At 39.0% G+C, this 14972-nt stretch overlaps 1 protein-coding gene across 1 annotated transcript in view; it reads left to right on the forward strand.

Annotated features, from left to right (window-relative positions):
- The first annotated feature begins 723 nt into the window (after nucleotides 1-723).
- The window catches only part of PCSK1 (proprotein convertase subtilisin/kexin type 1), a 42245-nt gene continuing 27996 nt past the window's right edge, over nucleotides 724-14972 (forward strand). The window contains exons 1-5 of the mRNA XM_084802656.1: nucleotides 724-1137; nucleotides 4202-4306; nucleotides 7817-7927; nucleotides 10254-10400; nucleotides 11496-11572. Of these exons, the coding sequence (XP_084658782.1) occupies nucleotides 958-1137; nucleotides 4202-4306; nucleotides 7817-7927; nucleotides 10254-10400; nucleotides 11496-11572 (620 nt within the window). The 5' untranslated portion in view covers nucleotides 724-957. The remainder of the gene's footprint in view (nucleotides 1138-4201; nucleotides 4307-7816; nucleotides 7928-10253; nucleotides 10401-11495; nucleotides 11573-14972) is intronic.

Here is a 14972-nt window from a genome sequence, read left to right on the forward strand (position 1 = left end):
TTTGGGGATACGAACTTCTTTATTGAAAACTTGAAACATTTTTTTTCTATTTTAAAACTCATGCTGCTAATCAAGCAATTAATCAATCCTTCCTTCTTTTCCCTTTTTAATGTAAACACTGCAGTGATGGTGGCGCTGGGCTGCAAATGCTCTGGGGTAGGATTTTAAATATTGTTTTAGCTTGGCTCAGAAACGAGAGCAGGAACTGTGAGTTATTGAAAACATACTGGGAAAACGTTGTTTTCTCACCATTTTGAGGAAGCACTAGTTTATCTGAACCAATGCAGCAGGTAGCTTCCCTCCTCTGCTCCCAGCAAGATCTAAGCACAAGTCCTGCTGATACTCAAGAGCCATTACAAGAATCCTGTCCTCACTCCCCACCCCCAGGCACATTCATAGGAGACAATAAAGTAACACAGAGAAAATAGATGGAAGGCACGAGGGGTGGGGTGGGGGTAGGGGGATGCGCTTCCTGCCTTGGGATGTTGGTAGTTATATTCGAGTGAGGCGCTTCTCGTTGAAGAATGGAGATGTTCCTCATAGCTACAGTATTTATGGGCAGACAGCAGAACTGACTGATCCCACCTTACAGTCCTTTCCTTTTCTTAATCCTTCCCTGCCTATTTTAGTCGCTTCTCCACCCCGCCGGGAATACCATCCAGTTCTCAGTCCAGGTAGATCTGACGTCAAGAGATGGCTTTCGTCGATTTGACGTGTAAACACTCATTTCTATTCTGGCTGGGAAGGCTGGGGCTCTACTCAGCCGAGAGACTGAAGCGCCTCAGTGAGCGCTCGCCGCCGCCCAGCCTCTCCTAGCGCGTCTCCCAGCCCTAGTAGAGCAACACAGAGCCAGGAGTGGTTCAGAGCGGCGGAGTGGAAAGGACCAGTCTAGCCAGTGTTTCTCTGGCTTCTTTTCTCTCAGCCATTCCTACTTGTGTGAGAGCAAGGGTGTGAGCCATGGAGCAAAGAGGCTGGACTCTGCAGTGTACTGCTTTCGCCCTCTTTTGCGCTTGGTGTGCACTATACGGCGTAAAAGGCAAGAAGCAGTTTGTCAATGAATGGGCGGCAGAGATCCCCGGAGGACCGGAGGCGGCCTCTGCCATTGCTGAAGAGCTGGGCTATGACCTCCTGGGCCAGGTAAGAGTTTCCACTTCCGAGAAACTTTCTAGGGCTTGAGGACGCTGGTGGGGCTGGAGTGTAATTTCCCGAGTGAGAGCAGCAGATTGCACTCCCGGGCGCTCAGTGTCGCAAGCAGCTAGAAGCATTCCCCTCACCCCACTGCTCGCGCGCGCGCGCGCTTTCAGAGGATAAAATGCTTGCATTATTTATTGTTTGGGCTGGGCTCTGGCAAGCTGGAGGAAGCTGCCTGCCGCAGCTCAGCCGACCCTGTTCTCGCTGTTGTCGGATCAAGACTTGAAATCCGCTCCCTCGAGGTTTTGGAAAATAAAATAAAAATCCTCCACGTTTGTTAGGGGAACTTGAAGTACACACGGGCTCTCGCCTACCTTCGGAGAGGCAAGTGCTCCTGGTCCCCGTGGGACGCAGCCGGCTTGTGTCTTGAGCCAGCGCTTTCCTTCTTTTCAATATGGCAGCACCAGCTCCCAGTTCAGGGGCCAGGGAAGATTGGAGTGTAGGGGAGCGCCCAGAGCTCACAGCTGCTAGGGCTAGTGACTCCAAGCATGGGTGGTGGTGGTGGTGATTTACAGTGGTGGTGGGAGCTGGAAGGGAACTAAGGTGGGGGAAAGACTTCAGAACATTAACTATGGAGGAGCTCAAGGTTTTCGTCACTAAGTTGTAAAGTCCAAGCTTCCTAACTTTGCATGGCCAATGTCTGGGCAGGGTCTATCTGTAGAAATGACTGTGGGGAAAAGATCTCTTTCTGTCTTGTTTCTCAGCCAAGGGCATAAGCATTTTCCGGGTGTGTTCGGGTTATGAGTTTAACTCATGGCTGTCCAAGTGTGGGCTGAGTTAACAGACAGGTCATTAGGGACAGGCAGAAGAATTAAGTGGGAGCTTGCTTGGCAGAGCGATCCCAAAGGGAAATCCAGAGGGTGTGAAATCATTCTAATCAGAACATTTATTTTTCCTTGAAATAGGGTTAAACCCTGTACCCTTGCCAGGCAAATTGTCCACAGTTAAGGGGGAGGGGGATGGGGAGGAAGAAGGGAGTGAGTTGTAAAACATTTTGGCGCGTTTTCTATTCTGGAGGTGGTGATTGAGACTCTGAAGTCACGAATGAGTAATCAGCGTAGGCGGTGTGTCGATTCCATACATCAAATCCACTAGGAAATACGCCTCCTCTAGCCAGAGGCTCCGTTCTCTAACGTTGTGAGCCAAATGGTCTTTGAGAGGCCCAGCATGAAACTCAATAAAATTCCCAGAGCTTTTTTTTTTTTTTTTTTTTTTTTTTTTTTTTAACAGTTCCAGGCAGTGCTTTCTGGACTGAATACTAAAAGGAGGAAAAGACATGCTCTCAATGAATTCAGATCTAGAGGGTTGTGGACTAGAAATAAATGACACCTGAATGCAATTTGTGTAAGAGAAGTTGTACTTGATGGTATAATACAACATTTTTTTTTATAGAAGAGGGAAAGGATAGAAAGGAATCTGGGAGACATGAAAGATGTCTGAAAATATATACTACACAGGAGTTGAGAAGAAGAGTCAGAGACTGACAGAAGAGCATGGTGAGACTGGAGAGGGCACTCCAGGCACAGAGAATAGCTTTCAGGGGACACAGACACAATGCGGCTTAATAAGTTCGGTTATTGCGTGCAACTCTTGAGCACTTGGGGACCAAAAGAGAGAGTAGCAGATGGAAATATCCTGGTGGGTCCTACAAATACCGTAGAAATTTGTATGTTCTGGAGTTTGGGGAGGTGGTATTTAGTCAGCAGCTTGGTATCTGTGACTGGAAAAGAAAGAAAACATATAAATCTCTCTCCCACATACACACACCGGCCTCAAGACATACCTAGACTACTCTGTATGAGAATTATTCTTCAAAATAAACTAGCTTCTTTCTAGTCATTTTCGGTTAAAATTCAATAAAACTTTTTTTTCAGAAATAATAACCGTAACAGACTAATGATGCTTTACTAGCTCCGCTTACTCCCGCTCCCCACTTTTCCCCCCTGGCATTTCTACAACCATACTAATGTATGACACGTATCCTAGCATTATGGACTCAGGACAAAGCTAGGAAGAGGACAGAGACAAGGAGCAAAGCTAGCAACAGTAGAAACAGAACGCACCAACCCTGACCTGTTCTTCAGGATTTTGATGTCTCAGCCCAGTTCCGTCTGTAGCATGCAGTAGATTCTCTGCCTAAGGCTCTGCTTTGGAGCTAAGCCCCAGCATTTCTACTAAAATCAATTCTCTGAGTGGGGTGGTGAGAACTAACAACTTAAAGAGCATCCTTCTTCTAAAACAACACAAATGTTTATTTATTAATTTTAAAAAACCAAACATCTAAAGGTTTTAGTCAATTCACACTTTGTAGTGCTTTATGTAAAAAGGCTTTAGCTCAAAAAATTAAACATCATTCTAAATGAACCAGAGGGCAATGGTAACCACCAAAGAAGTGCACATATCCTGAGGTGGGGCACCTGTTTTAAATATAGCGCACTTCCTGAAAGCATTGAACTAATGAAAAGCAGAATAACTAATAATGGCTGGTGACATCACAATTGATTCAAATGCTTTATGCCTATAATATCTTGCTTTATCTGAATGTGACAGTAATCCCAAAAGGGATTTTCTTGCATTCTACAAATAGTTGTTTTCTGACAAAATATATTTGTTTAAATTGGCATGCTTTGAGAAATATCTACATATACATTTTCTTTATGCAAGAAAATACCAAGATACTTCCTCTAAAATATATGAAACAGGTGCATCTGCATTCTCAAGGGTGAAGCCAAAGAGCGATACCACAGGCCACCTAGAAACTTCTCTGCCTTCCTCCTGAAAAAAAGAGGGAGGGAAGGGGGAATGGCAAGGCACAAGTGAGGGTATAACAACTGAGATGTAATCTGAATAAGTTACTTAAATAATGATAAAAATAGTTAACTTCACTGGATTTATTGAAATGTACCTTTATTAGTAAAAAAACCCAACTAACTGTTTAGTCAATTTTTGAAGTAGTCTGTATATATATATATTCTGAAGAAAGTAGATTGTTATTTTGATTTTTTTATAGATTGGATCACTTGAAAATCACTACTTATTCAAACACAAAAACCATCCTCGAAGGTCCCGGAGAAGTGCTCTGCATATTACTAAGAGGTTATCTGATGATGACCGTGTAAGTGTGCATCTGACAGCAAACTCATGGCCTCGCCAACTGCTTTCTATGACTCTTTTGCATTGTGATCATGATTGCTTATCTATATTGCATATTATTTCTTTCTGTGGAATTATAGCTGCTCGTAGTATGCTTAGAGTGGATTAAGCTAATAGACATTAATTTTATACATATGATTAACTATAAATAGTATAATTTATAGCTTGACATCTAAAGTCAAGCTTTGAGTGCTGAAAATCAAGGGGAAGCATCAATGAAATAATTGACACTGTATTCAGTCAACAGCCTTTTATATGTTATTGGTACATACAAAAATGTTCCTTGAACTCAGAAAATGTAATGATCATTTTAATACAAGCCCAGTGATGCCTAAGAAGTGTGTGGTCCTGGATTTCAATAAAAGCTTTTTACCATTTTCACTGATAAAAAAATTAGTGTTTATGAGAAACTTCTAATTCATTTCCTTATGAAGTGTTTATTTAAACGTGTTATGTTGTTTTGACTTAAACTGTGTCAGTATTAGCTCTTTCCATCCTTGTTTGTATACCAAGTCATAATTACTGGGCAACAATATGAAGTGTCTAGGGTAAATATAGATGAATAAGGTAAAGGCAATTTGAAATATATATTTAATATATCCATTTGGAGGTCAATTTCCAAGGTCTTCAGTTCTACTAATAGGAAAGACTTAATGAATACATTAAGAGTGTTGAAATACCATATGCACAGTGTTGTCTTCTCTTCTGACCATGGCAGTCCTGGAGAAGTGCATGCTGGTTGGCCTAATGTCTGTGTACATGACTAATGTTGCTTAGGACACCCTGAGAAGTACAATGAGAAATACAAATTATCATCTCAATTGGGAGAGGGGGGAAGAGGAGAAGATAATGACAGAAAGGTGATGACAACACAACAGTTAAATGTATATGGAATATAAGAATCTTATTAATTACTTTGTGGCTTGGCTTGCTCCTTAACTTATTTTTTTTTAAATAAGAAAACAAATTGTGAAGAGAAGACATTGTTAGGCCTTGGGCTGCAAGGTTCAAAAAAGTAGAACCTACCACATTGATGCTGCTTTATCAGGACCAAGGACCACAGTCATACAGATCACACTGGCCCATTGTTAGCTCCTTGTGTCAACCTCTGGCTAGATGTAGCAGATCAATGAAATAACTGACACTGTAGTCAGCCAACAACCTTATTCTTAAAGTTTTTTAAAAGATTTTCTAGCGAGTCTTATGTCCCCCACCAAAGTAAAAGTCTCCTGGCAAGTGGGCCCTAAAAAAGCAGGCTTAATCCTTAGATGAGGCAGAAAAAATTTTCTTCTTTGCCTAAATACATGGCCAACATTAATGTGTGAGGAAGTCAAACTGAATTCCCTTCTCATTTTCATGGTAGAAGCTGGGCAGAGTGGAGTGTGTCAGTTATTCTTACCCAAAGTATCCCATGCAAATGAACAGATGGTTTAATTCTCTTCTCCAGTTATCTCAGTAAAATTTGGAGAAATACCAAGATATAACAAAAGGCTAGTAATTACTCATTGATAAAAGTTTATTACAGAGGTGTTTATATAATACTATGAAAAATTAACCTCAGCATAATTTTACCTTAGGAAATACCTTGGAGTCCTAGAAGCTTGCAGTGGATAAGATGGTATTTAGTACTTTTTGTAGATCAAAAGTATTATTTACAATAGAGTGCACGATACCTATTATGCGCATAATCAGACGGCACTGACAATTTTCTCCGTTCCATTTAGTCTGCTCTTCTAGAGATTAATATGCAATTCTAGTTAATGACATTAATCATAGCTTGGTTTGTTACAATTGGATGTTTATCTGATCAAATGGCAGAGAGCCACTTCTGATACGCTATTTTTAAAAATTGCTCTTGATTTTCACTTTGCTGCTCTTTTATAATGGGAGAAAATGGTCTTTAAAATAAACCTCATGAGATGCATCAGAAAGTTTATCTTTACAGACTGAAGAAATTTCCAGATTTAAATGGTCCCCTCCCACAAAGATTTATATATGTCTTCTAGCAGCCAGCTTCCAAAGGCCAAGCTAGACAACAGGAAATGTATTTCAAGGAGTGTCGTATATTAAGCCAAAATGATTGTTTAAAAATACAGGCATTTTAAAATAAATTATAGTGACTAATTATTGCTGGGCTCTCCAGTCCCTCCCAGTATTTATGATAGGCTTCCAATATACTTTCTAATTGAAAACTCAAGACACTCCTGGTGGATTTCTTTGGCCTTCAGGTGGAAATTATGCTTCAGTTTTTATATTTGGATTTGACTCCTGGAAACTCTCATGTTAAACATATCCCACTGCAGTGTGATTTTTTTCTGTGTCTGACCCTTTAAAGGATCCCCAGTTGTTAGTCAACTGGCCCTTTGAGAATGTTGAAGCCCTTTGGCAAGCCTTTGAACTGCTTGACCCCATGACCTTTAGTGTCAGGTGCCTCTTACGGGAACAGGAGAGGACATAAAAAGCCAGCAGAGGCTAAGGGAGATTGAGTAGGGTTAGAGAAGAGAAGGCCCCTGATGCAAAATGGAAGATTATAGGAGAGAAAAGAGAAACTGAGTTGAGACAGAGAAGATATTTGTAGGAGACAGTTAAGAGAAGACGCATCAAGGAGCCAAAAAGGGAAGCTAAACCCCACCTCACAGTGGACTGTCACCACATACACAACAGAAAAGCTGTGTTTGAAGCAGAAAACAGTCATGTTTCCCAGCGAAGTAAGAATATAGTATTATCTCCCAATGATACTAGCTACAAGACAGCCCTGCATTTTCTCCAGTCCTCACGTATAATTGTGTTGTACCAGAGATGAGGGCCAGGTAATTTTTGTATTGTCAGATCTGCTGGCATAATGCATGAGGCTGAATTAATGACATGTGTGCCTGATCAGTAATGCTCACTTGTCACCTCAGGTCTTACATCTGTTTCTCATATTAAATACTCTTAGGCAGGAGGTAAGAACACAGGGGAGCCAAAGTTTCAAATTTGCACACAAACACCATTCTGACATAATACTTGTAGTCCTTACCTTTGGGTATGAGCAGAGAAATAAAGCAGGGAGATTGCTGTAAGAGCAGTCCTTGAGGCCCCTGGCTCGTTGACTCATTCTATGAAAATGGGCAAATTGTCAGCCTCAGAGCCCTGGAACTTTAATGTGGAAATGTGTATTATGGCCTCTTTTCAGATGGTAGCAGGCTGCATTCTCTTTCCACTGTAAACACAGTGGAAATAATCTGAAGGTCTCACCACTTACTGCTTCTCCTCCCGCTAAGAGTACTCTTTACTGTAATGGAGGGAACACTTGTCTCCTCAGTGGGCAGTCTTTTCTTCTCCCTGGGCTGGGAGTTTGAGCTGTAGTCAGGCAAAACCATCACTAAGACACTTGAGTTTTGGTGGAAAGGGTATTGGAGATAGAGGGTGGTGGTGGTTATATCCAGGTAGAAGCATTATTTTAATTTTCTTACTATAAAAATATTTGTAGGTGATATGGGCTGAGCAGCAGTACGAAAAAGAAAGAACCAAACGTTCAGCCCAAAGAGACTCAGCATTGCATCTCTTCAATGATCCAATGTGGAATCAGCAGTGGTACTTGGTAAGTACTGAAAGGACTGGGTAGGATCGAGGCTCTTTATACTGCTACAGCTTCTGTGTTTGTATGTGTATTAGGATTTCTAGAGAATAGAACATATAGAATAAATCTATCTACATATCAATTACAGCTATCTATATCTATCTAACATATATGAGTGTGTGTGTGTGTGTGTGTGTGTGTGTGTGTGTGTGTGTGTGTGTGTGTAAAGGGGGATTTATTAGAATGGCTTATGGACCGTGGTCCAACTAGTCCAACAATGCTTGGCTGCCTACTAATGGAAATTCCAAGAACCCAGTAATAATTCATTCCATGAAGCTGGATGTCTCAGCTGGAACTCTGTATATGCTGGAATCATTAACTCCAGTGAAGGAATGGACTTGCTAAGGAGAGCAAGCAGGCAACAAGAGAACCAGCTTCCTTCTTTCATGTGGACTAGATTAAACATGTATCTTTCCACCTCAAAGATTTGGATTAAAAATGTATCTTCCCATACCAAAGATCTGGATTACAAGTGGGTCTTTCCACTTCAAGTGATTTAATTAAGAAAAAAGATCTATCACCAGTATGCCCAGACATTTTGGTTTTATTTAATTGAAAATGTAGTCAAGTTGACAACCAGCAATAGCTATCACAATATCTACTACAGATTTGGCAGAAGGCTATGCTATCTAAAAAGCAAGGCTGATGGAAGTTCCCTGACACAGACCTTTCATTTTGATGAATGGGTGTTTAAAATAAATCCATGTGTTAATGCTTCTTGCCTTTGTGTCTTAAGTGTATCTGGCATAAGTGCAGAAGAATCATGTATTAGAAGGAAAGAATTTCCAGAAACATCACTCATGATAGGATCGCTATGGTGGAATTTACTCTGGCGAATCCCCTATGTCAGTCACACACGTCAGTCATCATAATGTGCAATCCAAAGTGACAGTTCTTAAACATACTTCAGAAAAGAATCTGAATGAGGCAGAAAGAAGAAATGCTAGAAAAGTTTTTTACAAAAACTTAGCCTTGAAATCATTGTCCTTCAAGACGTTTGCTGAGCCTTGACTGGTGTATGGTCATGTTGCTGTTTGCCTTCAATGTGTTCTCTGATGAAATGTGAAGGCTCTATAGTAGGGGCATAGGCTACTAATAGAAAGATTTATTGCTGGAAATAGCATAAAAGATAATTTTCATAGCCACAGACAAGGGGTTTTTGTTCCTATATTAAATAAGGAAGATCATGAGTTTTTCATGTCATTCTTTTAAATTAAGCAATATTTGCCGATTACAGTAGAAGACATATGTTCGTTAGCACCTGTTGTGTATTAACTATTTAAGAAAAAAATCTAAGTTCCATTCTCTGTGTTGATATCACTAACTCATTTTCTCTCACAACTATCTTATAAAGATAGAATTTCTAATTTTAACCATTTCTAAAACAGAGATACTGCCAAGATGAATAATTTATTTAAATGTCATCGCCACTAGTGGCAGGGCCATAATTCATGGTCCCAGAGAACCCATTCTTAACAACTATACACTACAATTTCTCTTGCAACTCACATGTGGGCCCTTTTCTCTACTCTTCTGATGCAACCATGCAATCGCCTAGTGACCCTTCCCAACTACTATATTTTTATCCAGAATGCTGGAAAGGTGACAACCATTTATGTGCTATTTATTGTGATTATGTAATCATTGACTGCTGACTCCATCACTAGGTAACTGGTGCTCATTTATGGCATGCCTCATGTTCTTAGAAGTGTGTTCATATCCGTGTTACCCTGTTGTCTGGCTCTTCTGTATAGTATTACACACTCTAAGTATCAGGAAAATTACCTGAAAGGGAAGGAAAATAGTCCCTAAATTACATAAACGTAGAAAAAGGCTATTAAATTGCAGTTTCTAGTGAGATTATATTCTCCTAGCCATTCCAGATGCTTATTTCTCCTTTAGGAGAATATTTCTACAACAACCACAAATGGTAAGAGCTCAGTGTGGCAATGAAGACTCAGAACGTTGGCTACATGAAAACCGATACGATCAAATAAAGCTTCAGTACAAACAGAGCTTGACCTTGTTAATATAAATATGAAAAAAAACACAGAAAATATGTGTAGTTAAGAGGTCAAAAATAACTCAGCTCTCACGCTTTTTCATTAGGACAACTAGAAGAACAGCATAAATGGGTTATTAGGCTTGTACCCTCAACTTTGTGTTTTCATTTCACCCAATTGTCTTCTTCTTATTTTCCAATGAAAAAGGAAAAAAATGGTCTCAGGTTCCAATAATAAGGAAAAAAATCATAATTTTCCCAACACCTCTTGTTTTTCTTCACTAGCAAGACACCAGGATGACTGCAGCTCTGCCCAAGCTGGATCTTCATGTGATACCTGTTTGGCAAAGAGGCATTACAGGCAAAGGAGTTGTTATTACTGTACTGGATGATGGCTTGGAGTGGAATCACACAGACATTTATGCCAATTATGTGAGTCTCAGCTGTCCTGTGTCTGTCACTTAGGGAACTATCTCTGCAGACACGTAGGAGGTTTCTTTCCTTGAAGGGAAGTGGCCTGCCCTGGACTCAGTCTCTGGGCCCACTACCCATCTGTATGAACTTGTTTTGTACTAGTAGGGCATAAGAAGAGTTCAGCCAACTCATAACAATGTGTGTTAGAAAGTTTCATACCAGTAAGACCAGAAGCTACTCTGCATTTAGAACAGAAAAGTAATCAAATCAATTTTGGTGCCTGAAATCATTTTATTGGATATTTTCTCAAATTCTTTATAGGTCAGATCCCTTCATCATAAAATATATTGTTACAAGACTGTAATTTTCACTATGCAAAATCAAGATGAATGCCATAGTAAAAATGCCAAACCAAGAACGGAAGAGTTTACTACACATGAAAAAAAAAATATATATATATATAATTGTCAATGAAGTTCCAGCAAGAACATGAGTTCTATAATAAATCTGTTGCCTTTATAACAGGATGCTGAATGTTTCCTCTATCAAATTATCTTTTCTCTTTCTCTTATCCTTTTAACCCATCCAAAATTCCCCAGCCATAATTCAAAGCTAAACGGCAAAGGAAAAAGGACAGTAGAAAAGAGATTTATTTTAAAAAGTCCCAGAATAGAAATAAAAAAATTATTAAAAGATAGGGGAATAGTAATAGTGGTGACAAAGTAAGTATCTAAGTCAGAGGTGCTTGAATGCAGCAGTAAGATTTGAAAAGAAGATGAGCAAAGAAAGCTTTCTTGAATTTCCAATAAATTTTCAGTAATTAACTTCCATGACCTTTTACTGTGCCAAAAATGCTAAGGAAAAGCATCACAGAAATCAACCCACCCACATCCATCTCTTTTGCATCTTGGTTATGGAAGAATAATATGTGTCGCCATATCAACAAGGCCTTGAAAGTCATTCAACTTTTCTGGCACTAATTTTTTTTTCTGAAACATGAGACTGCTAAGCTAGAAGCTCTGAAATTCGCTATCTGGAGCGTTCTTTCAGGATGGAAAAGTCTCTGAATGTGATGACTTTTATGACCCTATGTTGTTGTTTTTGTGTCTTTAGGATCCAGAGGCTAGCTATGATTTTAATGATAACGATCATGATCCGTTTCCTCGATATGATCCCACAAATGAAAACAAGTGAGTAAATGTGACTATTGAAGGAATGAAGATCTGTACAAAGCTTTTTATCTTGTTTTAGAGACTAATGCTGTAAATGTGGTCCAATTTTAAGTCTTGATGAATTTAAACACACTCTCCATGCCATATTTCATTGCTTTTAAAGCAGAAACAAAAACCCATTTTGATTTTCCTTTTAGTTTATAGAAGGATATTTAGTTTTCTTATTTCTTAAAAGTGTCCTTCATAATATAACGAAATTAGCCCCTCAAGTATAATTAAGCATTTGTGGCTTTAGGAAAAATATTAGGAATATAATAGATGAATTTTGTAACTCTCTTTACCATTAATATTTGCTACTAATCATAAAAAAAAGAAACATAAAGAAATAACCACAAAAAATCCCAACACCCAACAACTTTCCATTGTGGTAACAACCATGCTTTCTAATGTAGTTCTATCAGAAAGTAATGTCCAGACAGCAGACTCAGATCTTATATGAATCACATTTGCATTACTACAACAAATAAAATTAAATCAACTTGAAAAAAAAAGGTTTCTCTTAGCTCACAGTTTTAGAGGATTCATTCCTCTGTCAGTTGTCTCTGCTGCTCTTTGGACTTGTGAGGTGGCACAGTACTGTGATGGAACAAACTGCTCATCTCACAGCAACAAGAAGCAACCAGAGAGGAAGAGAACAATATTTCATAATCAACTTTTTAGGATATGTCCCTAATTACACAAAATCTACCCCTTAAAAGTTCCAGTATCTTTTAATAATGGGCCAAGGGAAGGAGCAAGCCCTTGACACATGGGCATCTGGGGGAATTTCATATCCAAAATGTAACAAGTCTTCTTCCTTGCTCCAAGAGGTAGCTACGCCACCCCCATAGTGAGTTCTAAAGTCACATACAGTGTTACTTATGCTCATCCTAAAAACCCTAGATTTCTAAGTATTGCTCATCATGGGTCTTCAACATGTTGTGGAGTTAACATGCCATAACTTCAGCAGTTAGAGTAATCTCAGAGGAAGATTTAGATTAAACCTTAACTCTTCTACTTATAGTTGAGTCAATAAAGTACATTTGTGTGTATGGTGTGTGTGTGTGTGTGTGTGTGTGTGTGTGTGTGTGTGTGTCTTTAGATCTCAACATCTATGTGTGTGTGTGTGTGTGTGTGTATGTGTGTGTGTGTGTGTGTGTGTGTGTGTGTGTGTCTTTAGATCTCAACATCTTTCAAAAAGGAATATTTTTGTATAAGTATTATTATGGAGATTGCAAGATATGCATATATATTTATATATGTTTACATACCTATTTGTGGCATGGTCATTGATACAAGGAATGGTAAATAAGTGCTTACTGAAATGATTTTCATGATAAGGACGATGGTAGTGGTGTTGACAATGGTGGTCAGGGTTTCTCACTGACAACTGAGATGGACTGCATTTCATTAAGAAATAAGCATGATAAGAACGGCATCATTTGATTAGGGCAGAAGGAAAACCACATTTTGATTTTCTCAGCCAACCAACTCAGAATCTGTATTTGAAAATGAGTCAATGAGAATATTTTTTCGGAACACTCATGACTATCAGCCAGGAAGATAGTTGCCCTATCATTTATCAGACGTTTACAATAAAAAGAAATACTCAACTTCAAACACATTGCCAGACATAACATCCTTTAAGTTTGGAAAACAAACGACCCATTCTGTTAGCCTGTACAGCTTCTGGAGAACTGTTAGTTCCAAGTTCCATGATCACTATCTCCATAAGCCATTCCTGTCACCGCTCTTCATAATTGTTGTGTGAGGGAATCATTTAGAGATGCATATCAATGCCCCTCAGCCAATTAAAAGAGGAATCACCACGTAATAAGTCTTAAAATTATAGTAACTCTTACTATTAATCTGGCATGAATCTGTATTCAGTATATCAATTACAGATTCCTTTTCTTCTCAAATAATTAGTGTGATAAGGACGCTATAGGCAAAATAAGGCATTACCTTTTGACTTTTTAAATCAATTGTTAAAATGCCAGTTACTACCACTGTTCTTAGTAGAAGTTGTTTGTTTGTGTAACCAAACACATTTCAATTACATTTAAGGCGTACTCTATGAGATGGCACCCACACCCAACCCAGCTAAAGGAGCCAAGAGCCTAAGACTAAATAGGTTATGGGCCTAGGAGAAAATCCAATAGTATTATTCTGCTAAAGGAGCATAACCATAAAATGATTCCTAATGACATGTTGTATTGCTATACACACAATAAGCACACTACTCAGCCTTCATCAGAAAAGCTTCTTACAGTAGATGGGAGTCAATATTTCACCAGTATACATTGGGTGGAAAGAACACTTTATTCATTGATAGTGGGAGTGCAAAGTGGTACAACCACTATAAAAATTAGTGTGGAGGCTCTTCCAAAAGATGAAAATAGATCTCTGTCAAGATCAAACTATACCACTCTTGGGCACATAGTCCAAGACCTCTACATCTTACTGTAGAGTTACTTGTCCATCCATGTTTATTGATTCTTCATTCATAATAGACAGAAATTGGAAACAGCCTAGATGCTTATTAACTAGTGAATGGATAACAACAACATGGCTACATTTACATGGTGGAATATTATTCAGCTGTTAAGAAAAATTAATTTTTGAAAATTTCAGGCAAATGGATGGAGCTAGAAACAGTTATCCCAAGTGAGGTAATCTAGACCACAAGAGGAAAATACTGTATGCTTTCTCTTAAATGTGGATATTAGCTTTTAATATTTCAATGTGTGTACTTCAACCTTAATAACTATAAAAGTCAGGTACCTAGTTAGGGAGGAACAGATATTCCAAGGAAGGGGAAATAGAATATAGTACTACGCAGAGATAAAAGTGAGGCTAGAATAGGATTAATTACGGATGGCAAAAGAAAGGCGAGTTAAGTAGGGAATATGAAGAGGAACATCTTAATTTGAGAATCCTTTTGAAAAATTATAGAGAGACTTACTACTGTAGAAGCTTCCTGAACCATATGACAGGAATTTAAAAGGAGTCACCATATAATATGGAAGAGAATACCCCAACTAGACACCTACGCCACCAAGAAAAACTCCCAGTGACAAGTACAGGTTGCATATTGTTGAGTCATTGGCCAAAGGGTCACAAAATAGCCTATGGGCAGTATCTTTTGTGTGTTCTGATTTGTACATATTCTCTAGAAAGTTTCAGGACAGCTTCATTTGCAGATGAGATAATCCTAACTCAAAGGTAAAATGTTAAAAAATGAGGATTTAAAATTTACCAGCCATTGATCTAGCTTCAGACCTTGTAAAGCCTTGGAGGTTGTGTAATGTGTTCCCACAATGCCATCCACTCTTAGTGCTGCTGGCCTCCTTAGCTTCATTCTCCATAAGGAACTGAG

This window comes from Acomys minous (genome assembly GCF_964271855.1).
Source record: "Acomys minous genome assembly, chromosome: 11".
NCBI classification, from domain to species: domain Eukaryota; kingdom Metazoa; phylum Chordata; class Mammalia; order Rodentia; family Muridae; genus Acomys; species Acomys minous.